The following is a 16,290-nucleotide window of genomic DNA, read 5'->3' as shown; positions in this document are numbered from 1 at the left end:
TTTTAAAATCTATTAATTTATTAACCCTAGTACTTTATCAATTAAGTCATTAAAATGCACATAAATATTCTTCCTTTTTGGGTCAATCTTTTCTCCTATAAATATAGATTTTCTCCTCATTTCAAAATACACCAAAAATTGAATGTATAGCTAATCTTGCTCGCTTCTACTCTCCCTTATTTCACATTTTTATAATTCTTCACAAGATTTCCTTAGTACTTTAAGAGTGAAATATATCTGTGAGAACTCTTGTATGATGGTGTAATTCTATCTTTGTAATTTAGTTAATAGGGTGTTATCTCTTGTGTAAAATCTTTGAAGAAGTTGTTTGTTTGGTTTTCAGCATAACCAACTAAAAGCTTCTATTTAGTTTAAGAGTTTAGTTAAGTAAAATATATGTTTGGTTACGAGCTAAGCTTATGAAATATCTTTGTTATTTCTTGAGATTATCCTGATAAAATATGTATTTTGTTCCTAAGCTCAGTCACGTGTAAAAGCTTTATTCAGTTTTAAGATTAGCTCAGTGTAAAATCTCTCATTTGCTTTGATGGATTTGCCAATCTCTAATTTGATTGTAAGAAGGTTTGTAGGCTTTACTTGTGAAATTTCACATCTCAGATAGTGAAAACTCTCAAGAAGAATTTCTTGAGGATATGAGTCGGTCAAGTGGTTAGGTAAAACTTTTGTAAATTGTTATTGCATTTCTCTCTTCCCTCACCTCTTTATTTTGTTCTTTATTTTGTTCTGATGTATGTCCATCTCTTCATCTCTCAGATTTTCATTATTTTACTAATTAATGATTTATATTTGTTTGATTTTCAAAATTAACTTAAACAATTTTATAAATCAAAGTTTTTATAACTGGACATTGTTTTTCAACCTACATAATTCACCTGCTCTTGTGTTTGGAGTTACTTGTCCAACAAGTCCCATTATAATACTAATTGTATCAGGAGGTAGAAAAATGACTTCAAACACTTATTCAGATTTATACAAGGGACTTTTTATAAATACACCTCCATCATTTGATGGTGAAAGGTTTGACTTATGGAAAGGTAGAATTAATTTTTTTATTGAATCTAATAATTTTGAAGTGTGGAACTTTGTTGGCAATTCTCTATTTATTCCTACTAACTGTATTAATAATAAAGTAGTTAATAAACTAGATAATGACTAGACCAAAGAAGATAATAGAAAAAGACAAATATTCATTTTACAGCTAAGTACTTGATGGTCAGTGTTCTAAGCACTAGATAGTACATTTATGTTTTTAATTGGAATTCAACCAAGGAAGTACGGGATACTCTTTATATGATCCAAGGATATTTTTTTGATATCGAACAAGAAAGAATGAACATACATATCCAAGAAGATGACTCACAAAGTTTAAGAGAGAATCATCTTCAAAGATTATTCTCAAACATTTGAATTTTTGGAACCTGTTTTAGAAAGTTTGTATCTAACAAATATCTTAGACTCGAGAATTGGTGTTGAAAATCTGTTCCAAAACTTGATTCAAAGGATAGAAAGGCCTATGTTGAATTTTAGAAAAAATCCAGAAAATACAAAGCCACCTTGAAACTCAAAGAGGTAATATAGCTTCTAGAATATAAAGAAAAGAATTCAAGAACGTTTGAAGAATATTCACCATCTTCATCTTCATCAAAAAACTACTTTAAAAAGTGTCTGGCCTGTCTAAGTAAATGAACAATATGTTGAAGAATCAACATATGGAATAACTTTTTAGGAATCATCATCCAAACGAATCTTTGAAGAATAAATTGGAGATAACTCGTTAAAGTAAACAAATTTTATCCTCAATATTTTAGCTCGACCTCGACTCTGTTGATAATAATGTCAGGTTTACGTCACCAACAATAGACACTTTAAACCTCTATGAATTTGCTAAAAATCCTTAAAACCTATGGAAAATCTATCACAATGCATATGGAATTGACCTAGAGTACAACTGATAATTTTGGAAGCATTTTTACACTTCCTAATAGACTATGGCTTATTCTAGTCGATTAGAGAAATGAAAAAGGCTCCTTAATCAATTATAAGTACTCCTAATTGGTTAAGACACATAACAATTGTAGGGTTTCTATTTTATGATTAAGGTTGTCGCCTTTTTGAATATATTAATCGATTAACCTAACTATTTAATCAATTAAGTCATTAAAATGCGCATATATCTTTTTCCCTTTTGAGTCAAGCTTTTCTCCTATAAATAGAGAGCTTATTCTCAATTCAAAATACACCAAAAATTGAATGTATAGTTAATCTTTCTCACATCTACTCTTTCCTATTTCTTCTTTTTCTAATTCTTCATAAGATTTCCTTAGTGTTTTGAGAGTGAATTGTATCTCTGAGACTGTTGTTTGATGGTTTAATTCTATCTTTGTAGTTTAGTCAAGAGGGTGTTTTCTCTAGTGTAAAATCTTTTAAGAAGTTTTTTGTTTGGTTATGAGCTTAACCAGTCAAAACCTTCTATTTTGTTCAAGAGATTATCTAAGTAAAATCTATGTTCGGGTACGAAATAGGCTTATGACAATCTCTTTGTTAGTTCTTGAGATTATCCTGGTAAAATCTTTATTTGCTTCTTAAGCTCAGTCTGGTGTAAAACCTTTGCTCAATTTTGAGATTAGCCTAGTGTAAAATCTCTCATTTGGTTTGAGGGATTTTCCATTGTAAATTTTCTAATTTTATTGTAAGAAGGTTTGCAGGCATTACTTGTGAAAATCTCGCATCTTATATAGTGAAAATCTCAAGAAGAAGTTTTTGGGGATATGAGTAAGTCAAGTGGTTAGATAAAACTATATAAATTACTATTGCATTTCTCTCTTCCCTTACCTCTTTATATTTCCGTTATTTATTTTGTTCGGGTGTATTTCCATCTCTTCATCTCTTTGATTTTCATTGGTTTACTTATTATTACTTTATCTTTGTTTGATTTTTAAAATTAACTTAAACGTTTTTATAAATAAAAGTCTTCATAATTGGACATCCTTTTTCAAGCTACATAATTCACCCTCTCTTGTGTTTGGAGTCACTTGTCCAACAAGTTCCATTAGATACTAACTCCTCTTATAAGACCAATCATATCAGGAGATAGCAAAATGATGCCAAACACTTATTCTGATTTTTACAAGGGACATTTCATGAATACACCTCCATCGTTTGATTGTGAAAGGTTTGACTTATGTAAAGGTAGAATGAATTTTTTTATTGAAGCTAATGGTTTTGAAGTCTGGAAATTTGTTATCAATTGTTTATTTATTCCTTCAAGTTGTATTAATAATAAAGTAGAAAATAAATTAGATAAATCTCTAGATCAAAGAAGATAAGAGAAAATGTCAAGTTTGATTTTAAAGCTAAGTACTTGATGATCAATGTTCTAAGAACTAGAGAGTACCTTTCCATTTTAATTGTAATTAAACTAAGGAAGAATGTGATACTCTTTAAATGCTCCATGCATATTTTACCAATATCTAACAAGTAAGAAAGAACATACATAACAAAGACGATGAGTCACCAAGTTAAAGCGAAGATCATCTTAACAGATGATTCTTAAACATTGGAATCATTGGAACCTGTAATAGAAAGTTTGTACCTAACCAATATCTTAGACTAAAGAATTGGTGTCAGAAATCTGATCCAAAACTTAATTCAAACGATAGAAAGGCTTATGTTGAATTTCATGAAAAATCTAGGAAAGACAAAGTTATCTTGTAACTCAAAGAGGTAATCTAACTCGTTGAAGATAAATAAAAGAATTCAATAATGATCAAAGACTCTTCAACTTCTTCATATTCATCAAAAAAACTACTTTAAGAAGTTATTGGCAAATCTATACAAGATGTTACGTTCGAAGGAACTCTATTAGTAAATGAGCAATGTTTTGAAGAATTAACAGATGGAATAATTTTTCAGGAATCATCATCAAGGCGTATCTTTGAAGAATCAATTAGAGATACCCCACTACAAGAAAAATCATTTTAGCCTCCCCATTTTAGCATCGGCCTCAACTCTGATGCTAATAGCGATTGCTTTACGTCACCAACAAAAGACGCTTTAAACCTCTTTGAATTTTCTTAAACACCTTAAAACCTATCTAAAATGTATCAAGGTGCATATTGTAAGACCCTAACTTTGACCCTAAGATCCCTCATGCCATCTCATCATTTGCATTGACATTGGGATCACACCTTGGCATCCTCCTCACCCCTTATTAATTGGGTTTGGATTGGGAGAGGTCACCAAGAATTTGTGATTGTATCATACTTTATTTTTTCTTTGTTTAACTAACCAAAATACCAAAAATATGTTTAGTGTAGTGTTTTTTCTTTTGTAGGTAGTGTGTGCATCCACTTATGCCTCATCAAGTTCACATCTAGGGTTTGAGACCCTCAGTGCAAGATATCAATCAAATAAAGGTTTACAATGGTCCTAAGCATCATATATGGATCCCATTGTTCTTTAATTATCATTTTGTTCAAAAATTCATCAAGAGTTTGAAGCTTGTTTGTCTTGGAAGCCCTAATTCATCTAGGTATCTTGTGTGCCTTCCTGAGCAAGTTTCTTCAACATTTGATAAAATATTATCAAGGTATACTTAATTTTACTCCATATTATGCATATATTATCCTCCATGATCCCAAAAGATAAAAATAACTTCAAGTTTGCAAGTTGGTTCAAGGAGATTGACAGAGAAAGTCAACTGGTCAAATCTAGGGTTCTCTAGACCTTATCGCCTATAATCTTTGTCATATGAAAATAATTCCAAGAGCAACTTTACTCTTTATGACACTCCAAACAACTTTCATGTTGTCATCAAGAACTAATTTTGCTTGGAAAATCGTTTTTTATTGTGAAATATTATATATCATTTTATCTATGCCCTAGATAGAAGGTCAACTTCCAAGAACCATAACTTGCTCAATTTTTGTGATATGAAGATCATATAAGATTCATGATCAATTTCAAGATTTATTCTCCAACTTTTCTTCTTTGAGAAAGGTCAAATTTCACTTGCAATGGCATGTACTAAGAGGAAACATTATATGTCATTTTGGGTCATCACAATTGAACAAGCATTTTTCTTCAACTTCTAAAATCCATAACTCCGTCATGCTAGATCCAAATGGTGTCACATTTATGACCAAATTGAAGAAGATTGAAAGAGCTACAACTTTTAAGAAGGAACCAAAGTCATTTGAAGCTCATAGAAAAAGTTATTCAAGGTGGAAAAAGGGGTCATTTGACTTTTAACTTAGGAAATTTTCAACTATGTTTGATTCATCCAACTTCCACACCAAATTTCATCATGATCCAAGCTCCAAATGGAAAAAGTTTCAACAGCAAAGTTGTTCCCCTTCATGCTAGCTTCTAAGATCATGGCATTCGGATCAAAATGGAGGGACTTACGCATGGTTCCTTTCAATGGCCCTATTTGGAATCTTTTGAACTCAATTTTCACACAACTTTGCATGGCTTCATGAAGTGATCTTAGCATCAAATGTGCATGAATTTGGACCTATTGCAATCATAATTTGGGCCTTAATACATGCCCATGCAACCATGCACATGAACTACTATTTTTGGATTCAATTTGAAATGATATGAATATCACTTTGCCTTGCCTATATAATGAACTCATTGGCCTCAGAATGAAGGAGGACTCTTGCCCAAGCTTTGATCATCAATCCCAAACCTCCATTGACAGAATACCTTAAAGGTTTCAATTGAAATAGAGTTTTAGTTCTCTTTCTGTATTTGAACTAAAACTCCAAGGATTCAAAGCCTTTTATATCTCAATCATCTCCTGCAAGCAAGAGGAAGCAAGGTCAGCATCATTTGTATTGAGATTTAGCTCAGAATTCATCACCCGGAGGTGAATTTTCAGAAACTTCAAGTCTTCGGTTCTCTCTCAGTTCTCCATAATTTTACTTGATATATGGTTAGCTGAAGTCCTACCAATGTAGGCAACATAATTGAGTTGCTTTGAGGTTAAATTGAAGCAACTCAGTTTACATACCTCATTTTTTAATTCCATAAATCTTTCTATATAGTGAGAATTAGAAGAAATGGAGGTAAAATTCGTGCACCTCGTGATTTTCTCTTTAAAACCATGCGTGGATCTTTCATTTTTGTGAAGCTTTTGCTTGGACCAGTCCGGTGAAGGTCACTGGAGAAAATGGCCGGAGCTAGGGCTCCGATAGTGCGCTGGAATGATCCAGGCCATCTGATCTGGTACATAGCTTCTAATCTTGGACATTGGATCTGATTACCTTGTTGTATGCGCATTGACTTTGTTCCACCATAGGCCTTATGCGCGTGGCCATCAGACATGCCACCTCAATTAATGAGGGAGATCCGATGGCCCTCCTTTTTTTCTAATTTAATTGATTTTCATTTTAATATTTTAAATACCCCTTTCTTATTAAATTCATGATAATTTCAATTTTAATCCAAAAAATATGGGACTTTCACCAAAAATCTTTAAACAGTTTCCTCTTCCATATTCTGAATTAAAACAATTTTTTGGATTAGATTTGATATTTTTTGAATTTAATGTTTTTTAGCCTTGTTTTTAATTAATTTTAAATACTTTTGACTTTCCAAAAATTCCCAATTTTTTTGCCTAAGGTCCTTTGACCTTGTTTGACCTATGATAAATTCCTTGGCCATTTATGTGGTTATTGAAGGAATTTGAGGTCTTTCCCCTTTAAAATGCATTTTTATTCATTTAAAAATTGTTTTTAATATGATTAATTATTTTAAAATTATGTTGAGACATTTGGTTGATCTTGTGTTGTTTTATCTTCTGTTTGACCTTGATCATGGTTGATTTGAACTTCCATTTGATCAATACTATTGGATTTAGGGGGTTGATGAAGTGTGAACTTCATCCCTCAAAATGAATGGATAATATTGATTAGATGAAATTCCTCCCTTGATCAATTTGGGATTTCATTTCCATTTTGACTTTATTTCTTCATCTTCATCTCCTTCTTTCCCAATCCATCATTGACCAATGATTTCTCAACAAATCAAAATACTAGTTGATTCATCAATGACCTTCTGTCAGATGAATCAACATGAGTTTCATTGAGATAGGTCCATGCCATTTTATTTGTGTGTGTGGTCTGCTATAGGAGCTTGGTTATTTATACCATGTCTCTAGCATGCATTGACACCAATATTCTTATTTCCCGAACTCAGATAGTTGTGACTTCTATATAAGTCCAATTACAATTGCTTAACATAGAGATAAATTTGTCCCAAAAGGCATAGCATTTTTGTAAGTGAGATTATAAGTCTCCCATTCTTCATGGTGTTGTATGAAGACTTAACCTTTTTTCCATTTGTGAGAGCTAGTGGCATACTTGTTGATTTATCCAAGTTGGAGCCCTTCTCATGGATGATGTCTTGGTTCATGTCTTCAAGTTTGTGAGTGAATGGTTGAGTGTTCTCCAAAGAATGACTTAAACAATTGTTTTCTTCACTAACATTTGACTAACTTCTCTTCATTATTGCTTTACTTTAAATTTCATTTACTTAATGCAATTTAAATTTTAGTACCTTTATCATTCATTACAATTTACATTTCATGCAACTTGTTTATGTTTCAATCATTTTCACTTTGATCACATGCGTCATATCTTGTGCTTGCATATATTGTGTGCTTGTGATTTTGTTTGGTTTATGGTCTTAGGACCTTAAAATACTTAATAAAAACAAAAACCCTAAAAAATACATTGGTGGACTGTTGGGCCTCTATCTGAGACTTTATTTGACTTTGGACTTAGAGTAGACAATATCCCTGCGCTTTGAAGAACATGGTCAATGCCATTAATCTGAGACCTCATCTTGGCCAATGCCATTCATCTGACACAAGCCTTTGGACTTTTTTGGTTTATTTTTTACTTTGTCTCTATGCTTAAGTTGTCATTTTGATTTTACTATTTCTACTTGATAATTGTCTATGTGAGTTTGCTACAAGGGATTTTCATCTGATACCTGTGAAAGACATTGAAGACTACTTGCTTTTGAAGTGCTTGTTTGGATGTTTTGGCTATCTTTATTTGATGCCACTGATCTTCATATTAATTGCTTGGATAATTATGCTTGTTGCTTGCTTAAAAGTCCAAAGGAAATGGGCTTCTATCTTGCGTTATTGTCTTGTGGATTGCTTCCCATTGGTTAGATCTTTTCAACTCTAAACTTTTTAATCTTGTCTAGGATAGTCCCTTCATCTCCTCCTCCTTCTTTAATTTCAAAACCTCTCCCTCATTTAAAAAAAAACTTATTTGCTTGTGTTTTCAACTTAGACCTTTTTTAATGAGTAGAAACCTTGGCCTTATGCCATTGATTTTTAAAATCATTTTCTTAAATCAAACATGTAAATGAACTTAATCATATTGACTTTAATTTCCAAAGACAAAAAAGAACTAACAACCTCATCTAATCCTTTTGGCCATTTTGTGCCTTTTTCTTTTAAACTTTTTCAAAAGAGAGCATTTAGATTTGAGTTATCTTTGGTTGAGATATAATTCTCCCATTCCATGATATATTGATTATAAGTCTTTGCATTTATTAGGGGTTAGTGGCATACTTGTTGATTAAATCCAAGTTGGAGCCCTCCCTCTTAAATGTTGTAAAGCCCTCATTATCAGTGGATGTTTGGTTGAGTATTCTCCCTTTATGTTTATTATATTTGCTGATATTTGATGTTTGTTTGTATATATTATTGTGTGATACTCTCAGTCTGTTGTGCTTGGTGATCTTTGAGTGGTGAGATAAGTTCTAACCCAAACTTGAGTGCATTTAAGGTAGGAGGATAGTATAGTCATGTTCGACTCGTGCAGAGTAGTCCTTAATGAGTTGGCTTGAGACCCATCTACTCAGTGGAGACCCCCTTGGAATTACTGATGTCACACGAGTAAGTCATGGATAAACATTAATTTTTCCGACCTAGGAGTCTCAGAAGCTGAGGACCATAGAAAATTTAACCCAATGTGACCTATTTAGGACGTAGTGCGAAGACTGTTCAAGTGTAGACTTGATAGCAGTTGTAACGCGATACTACATTCAGACGAGTTTCTCTTAAGAATACTATGGGTTGATGAGTCAGTCATCCTAACCTATCAATTCTGGAATCAGTGATGATCCCTCTGAAGTAAGGATTCACTGGAACAAAGTGATCAGTTGGATGACCTCTGAAGCCTTTAAACTGAAAGGCCTCTCTGAACAAGTCCGCAACGACTTCATTAGAGACGCTGGTATTAAGCTCGAAGAGCGCTTGGCCAGAGAGGCTGAGGAACAAGCGAGGAAGGAAGCAGAAGAGAAAGCACATCGAGAAGAAGAACAACGGATCAGAGAAGCTGAAGAAAAGGCTGCTACTGGAGCTGCTGCTGCTACGAATGCTGCTGAGGCTGAGGCAAACACTAAAGCCGAAGCTGAAGAAGCAACTCGTATTGGTGCAGAAGAAGCTGCCAAGGCCAAAGTTGATGCTCTGACTCAAGGGGAGCACTCTAACTCTGGGTTCGTCCCTCTGGTCTTGAAGACTCTAGAGGAACTGCAAAAGGAACAACAAGTGGTTCGGGCTAGGCTGGATCAACAGGATTTTCTCAACAACAACATTCAAAACATGTTATCTCAGCTACTCCAACGGATGCCTCCGCCCCTAAACCCTTAGGCACCTAGGCTATTTTCTTATTGCTTTTCTTCTTTGATGTCTTTATTTGCTTTCTGATCTAATGCTGCCTATCTGTATCTACTCTCTTGTTCTCTGCTTTATCAATATCAATTTTTTTTGCTGTCTTTTTGATTCTGACAAAAAGTGGGAGAACTAAAACAAGCTCTGATGGAAACATAACTAAAACCTCTAAAGGCACTGCAAACATTAATAAAAAATTATTACTAAACCAATGACTAAAGATATGCAGGAAAATAGCTAAAGTACTAAACCAAGGAAGGTCCGGTAAGAACTTCTGATTTGTCTAAGGATCTAACTCAGGGGGAGTCCCCTTCATTATATGATCTGAGATTTTTATTGTATTGTTTTGTCATCATCAAAAAGGGGGAGATTGTAAGAACAAAGTTGGTTCCACAATATATCTCTAAGATTTTGATGATAACAAAGGATGAAACAAAAATGGCACCCTAACGAAATTTTTTCTTAAGTGTGCAGGACTCTGATCAAACTATCAGAAAGATGAAACATCAGATACAAAATCTAGCGCTTAGATGCTACTAAGAGGAAACCGTTCAGAAGGTTCTGACTCTTATCAACACAGGAACCAGCAAAACAAAAAGAAGTCAGAAACTCGGTTAAAGAAGAACGAATCCAGACTCTGAATCTGAAGAAGTCAAGACTATATAGAAACTCTAATTTGGTCAGACAAAAGCAACCTCTGAAGAAGAACTCTGACTAACAAGACTCTGAATACAGATTCTCTAACTCAGATGGTGTTGTAAGACCCTAATTTTGACACTAAGATCCCTCATGGCATCCTATCATTTGCTCATTGCATTGCCTCAAGGATCATTGCATGTATGGCTCCTTAACCCTAGGGTTGAGACTTGTGTGAGTGGTTTAAGACCACCAAGCATGTTTGTATTGTATATTATTTGCTTTTCTTATTTTGTTTACTAACCAAAAGCACAAAAATATGTCACTAACTTGTTTTGTTTTGAAGCTCAACCAATCATGAGATCCCTTGCTCCTAGGAGGCCCTTATGCTCATTGAAATGGCCAGATGAAGATGAAAGCAAGCATGACAATGGTTCTCAAAGCTCTCAATCATCATATATGTATCCCCAAGTATTTCAATTTTCCAATTTGATCAAGATAAACCAAAGGGCTTGAGGATTGTTTCCCAAGGAAACCCTAATTCAACTGTGCATTGACCGTGCCTTGCTCATGAAGCAACCTCAACCTATGATCAAATTAAATCAAGGTAAGTTATTTAATTCATAATTTTATGCATATATGAGCCTATGTGAGTATCCTCAATCATTCATTCATCAAGATTTGATGTTTGGACTTGAGAAGTTGACCAGTCAAGTCATCTGACTAAATTGAAATCCACTAAGACCTAAATTTTGATGTGTTTGTCAAATGAAGATGATCCCAAGATCAAACATGTTGTTAAGAACCATATGGACAACTTTGATGTTCATAAAAAATCCATTTTAAACTTTTAAGGTCATCATTCATTTCAAACCATTATAGGTCATTTTGATTGAAACCCTAATTTTGGGTCAACTTCCAAGGACCTAACTCACTCATTTTTTTATGATTTTGAGGTGAGACTAATTGAATTGGAAATATTAAGAGGTCTACTTCAAATTTTATGTTTTACAAAATTTCATATTCCTAAAATAAATACATGTGATAATACAAAACATTATAGGTCACTTTGGACCAAAGCCATTGAATCTTGAAAAAGTCCAACTTTAAGTGCCCATAACTTTCTCATCAAAAATCCAAATGATGCAAAACTTAAGTCCAAATTGATTATATTGAAACGATATACAACATTTAGTTTGGAGGGTTTTTCATTTGTGGCTTGAATCATTGAAACATAAGGGCTTGAAGTTGATCACTTTGGGTAAATATTCCAAAGGCATGTTTTGTACATCAAACTTCACGACTAGTTTTCATAAATTTCCAAACTCCAAATGGATTTTTGTCCAACATAGCTTTTGTTCCTTATGTAAATTCCTTTCCAACCATTACTGACATGCCTATGTTTGTATTTTCCATATGGGACTTTTGAAGAGAGGAACTTTTGTGACCATTTATGCATTTCACATGAAATCTTCATACACAAGCAATCACCTTTCAAATTGAACGTCCAAGCTTGCTTCAAATGAACTCAAAATTCATTTCCATTTTATTTTGGGCCTCACATGCGCCTGTACAGGCCCATGCATGGAGGACCCAAAGCTTCATGCACATGGATTCTTCACTTCATTGCCTTGCATTTCAGCTATTAATAGGAACCTTGCTTCATTCAATTATCAACCTGAAGGCGCCTAAAGCTCTGCTGAAATCCATACCCAAACTCACTCCAATGGAATTTTGAATTTTCATTTCTCTTTTCAAGTTTGAATTTCAACAAAATCAGTTGATCTTCAACACTTATTCCTTAGCCTTGCACTCATACCATACCACAAGAACAAGCTACAAGCAAGAATTTGGTTGGATCGTGCTCATCAAAGCTGCACTTCAAAGGTTTACATCTCAACTGTTTTGATCTGAATCTCCTTATATGATGTGATTTGCTTGTGTTTGTTTGGTTCTCTGAAGTTCTCGTGTGAGAGGCAAGCCAATGGTGGCTTCAATTTCATGAATTGGTGCATTTCAGATTGAACACCTGGATTTTCCATCTCAGATTTCTCCTTCCATAGAGATCTTGAAAACAATCCAAGGTTACAAGGGTGATGTACATCACCCGAGCTTTAATTTGGCATAAGGCACGTGTAATTTGGTTGAGGTTGCAAAACCTGCAACTGGTGGCCGGTTTCTGTTTGCTCACTGGAGAAGACGGTGGTTTCCACCATCGTCCCCACGTGGATGAGTTCTGGCCTTTGGATCTCACTTCTCCGTTCTAATCGTGGCCATGCATTGTGTTTACTTTTTTAAATCCAACGTGTGATGCTGTTGACTAATGATCACCATGCGCGCGCGCCCCTTGGCCTTTGGATTGTCCATGTCAATTAATGAATGTTGATCCAAGCGTTGTGGATTTTCCAGATTTTCTTAATTTCTGTTTTATTTTCTTTAATTCCTTTTATTTTCAAAAATTCATAACTCTTTTATTTGGAATCAAAAATATATGAGACCAATTGCAAAAAATTTCTTTTAAAATCTAGTTTCATAATCTGATTTTTAATTATTTTTGTGATTCCATTTAATATTTTTTGAGAATAATTTTGTTTTTAATAGTTTTTAATTCATTTTAAATACTTTTTGATATTCAAAAATTCCAAAAATATTTTCTTGACACATTTGGATCATGATAAGTCTATGAAAATATTCTCATCAATTTCTTAATTGATTTGAGATTTATTTGAGCTTTTAATTGATTTTAAAATAGTTTCTGTTTTCAAAAAATGTTGAGAAAATTTGTCAAACCTTGTTTGACCATGTTAGACTCATGATGATTTAATTGGACTTATCCAAGTTGATTTGAATTGAATTTGAAGTTTGACCATGCTTTATTATTTTATTTTATGTATTATTTTAATTCCAAAAAATACCAAAAATATGTTTGACCTTTCTTGACTTCTAATCTTCATTTCACTTCGGTTTACCATTGGTTGATGTTGATCCCATTCACATTTGGCCATTGTGTTTTGATTATGTCATTTGAATTCTCCTTTTGGTTCATTTCATTTCATCTTCATCTTCTTCTTTTTATTTTGACCAATGAGTTAATGATTTATGGTTAGCCTTGACATATGAGAGGCTTAACCTTCTTTGATCCAAATCAAATTCAACTTGATCAAAGATCAAGTGAATTGCTTTGTGTCCAAGATAGGTTGCTTCTTGGTCAAGGAAAAAACCTAAAATCCATACAAGGTCATTCTTCTTTTCTTTTGGCATGACAAGTTGTAGGAGTTTGGCTTACTAGTCATGATCTCTAACTTGTCTTTCTTTGCCTATAGTTTTATTGACCGGCCTCAGATAGGTGTGACTACTACATTAGTCCACTTACGATTGCTTAACATAGCGCTAAATTGCCTTATGGCACACTAACACTAACTACTAATTACTAACTTTTGATTCAAGCATTTCATTCTTGCAATTTACGTTAATGAAATTTAATTTCTTGCTCATTTATTCATATTGTCTTTTCCCTTTGCTCATTTGAGCTCATGTTTATGTTTATGCCATTTTCCTTTTGCTCATTTGAGCTTATTATTGTATATAAATATATTGTTGCCTTGTGCTTGTTTTGTGATTATTTGTGTGAACCCAATGCAAAAAGGAGAAAGGACTTAGAATTAGGACCTCACTTATGCTTAATGGAGTTCAAGAGAAACTAGGCCTCATGCCTTTAGAATGCTAATTTTGTTGAAGAACAACTAGGCCTCATGCCTTTAGAATGCTTAATCTTGAAACCCTTTCTTTGTCCATTCCTCTTATTGCATTGTGAACTTTTTGATTGTTTGTTCTTGTGTGATAGGGAATCCAAACTTGAGATAGTAAGAAGGACCATTGTCATGAGTAGCCAAGTTAAGAGAAAGACAAGACAATTGGAGATCCTAGGAGCTTGAATGTTTAATTGTTTTGATTGCTTGTTGCTTGCTAAGTCCAAAGGAAAGGAGCATCTTGAATCATATTTATGATCTCAAGAAAGGAACTCCAAGGGTTTTATCTCTTCTCTCATCTTTGCATGTTTAGGACTAGCCCTTCTCTTCTTCTCTCCACTCTAACCCAAGCCAAACTCATTTTTATGCAAACATTGACATTGTTTTTAAAACTAGAAACCTAGGCCATATGCCTTTGATTTTTCAAACTCTTTTCATTTAATACTCATTTTGAATTGAATCTTAAGTCAACTTTGACTTCATTTTGTGAATACTTCTATCTTGTAAATACAAGTCACTTCAAGTTGTTTTTGTGGTTCCAATGGTCACCTTTGTTAAAACCTTCTCATAAACATTAGCCATAGGTTTGAGTTATCATAGTGGTTGATGTAAACCTCACCTTATCCTTAATGATTGGACTATAAGTCTTCCATACTTATTATAGGGTGGATCCCTCACTAGTATGTTGAAGCTCTCCTCACATGGTGGATTGTTGGTTTAGGTTGAGTTTTCTCCCTTTGATAACAAAAGACCTTAAGGATTTTGATCAAATCAGATCACCCATATTTTAAGATTTTCACCCTGAACTACGAGGTTTTGATCCTACCTTTGTGATGGTACGTAGGTAATGGGTTTATCCATTCAAACAACAAAATTGTAAATAATATGTATATTCTTTTCTCATCTCCCGAATCATGTTTGTACAAATATTTTCACAAATACCAACCTACCATACAACTTTGCAAAAAGGGCTCCCTTAGAGTACTAAGGATTTTTGGGTGCTTAAAACCTTCCCATTGCATAACCAACCCCCTTACCCAGATCTCTGACATTTTTATTAGTTTTTGATTTGATAAAACTTCTTACTTGGTTTTTGTTCACTTTCTAACCTTTCCTTTGGATAAATAGAAGTGCGGTGGCGACTCGAATTGTATGACTTACTTTTGATTTAGCCAATAAATCTAAAGGTAACTAATACCCCGCTACAGAAAAGTGGCGACTCTGCTGGTGACCGAAGTGTTCACCCTAGTGGGTTTAGCCTACTTATTGTCTTTGTTGTATTGTATGTTTATATTATTTGTGACATATTTTTGTGCAAATTTGTGATGACTATATTGTTTGTAATATGTGAATTGCTTGATATATATCAATTGCTTGTGTGCTTGGTGGTCTCTTGTGAGATGAGTTTTATACCCGAACTCGAGGGCACTTATGATAGGAGAATGGCATAGTCTTGTTGACTTGTGTGGATTTATTCCTTAGAAAGTTGACTTGCAAGCCCATTCACTTGGTGGAAGCCTTATTGGGATCAATAATGTCACACGAGTAATCTTGGTTAGGCATTACTCTTTCCAATATATACCTTAGAAGCCAAGGACCTTAGATTACCTATCCCATCTTGGCCTATTTTAGGAGGTAATACGAAGGTCGTTCAAGTGTAAGATTTGATACGATTGTTACGCGATACTACATTCATAAGAGTCCCTCTTGAGAATATTTTTGGAATACGAGTAGTCGTTTATCCGATAATATCCGAAAGATGAGATGCTGACTATGGGAACCTCTTTTGGAACATGATTGTCAGGTTTAACCATAGTACACTCCCTTTGGATGGTTCTTAACCGAGACTCCATGCTCGTGACTTGCAACAAACCCTTGATTCGCGGTTGATCCGTTCTCGTATATCCTTAATATCAATTGAACTTGGGTGTTGATAAGGTGTAAACCATAATCCACCAAAATTGATGATTGATATTAAGGATGACTTGATCCATCCCGTGAACTTTGCATCCATGCATTCATGCATCCATTTGCATCCATATCATCAACAATGAGAAAATTTCCAAGGAACTTAAGAGGTCTATTTGCAAATTTTCAGACATGGATAAGCAAAGAAGGAATACAAAAAAGTACAGTTTTAGACAACCCGACTTGAAAGAGTTAAGGAATTTGACATCTTATGGA

At 33.9% G+C, this 16,290-nt stretch overlaps 1 protein-coding gene across 1 annotated transcript in view; it reads left to right on the top strand.

Moving 5' to 3' along the window:
- Window positions 1-9,700, top strand: part of LOC127137335 (eukaryotic translation initiation factor 4 gamma-like) — a 40,058-nt gene extending 30,358 nt beyond the window's left edge. Inside the window, exon 3 of the mRNA XM_051063807.1 lies at window positions 9,277-9,700. Coding sequence (XP_050919764.1) covers window positions 9,277-9,700 — 424 coding nt within the window. The remainder of the gene's footprint in view (window positions 1-9,276) is intronic.
- The last annotated feature ends 6,590 nt before the right edge of the window (window positions 9,701-16,290 follow it).

This window comes from Lathyrus oleraceus, chromosome 4, assembly GCF_024323335.1.
Source record: "Lathyrus oleraceus cultivar Zhongwan6 chromosome 4, CAAS_Psat_ZW6_1.0, whole genome shotgun sequence".
Taxonomy (NCBI): Eukaryota; Viridiplantae; Streptophyta; class Magnoliopsida; order Fabales; family Fabaceae; genus Lathyrus; species Lathyrus oleraceus.
Note: the sequence above shows the minus strand (reverse complement) of the source record. Positions and strands in the feature narration are given on the sequence as shown.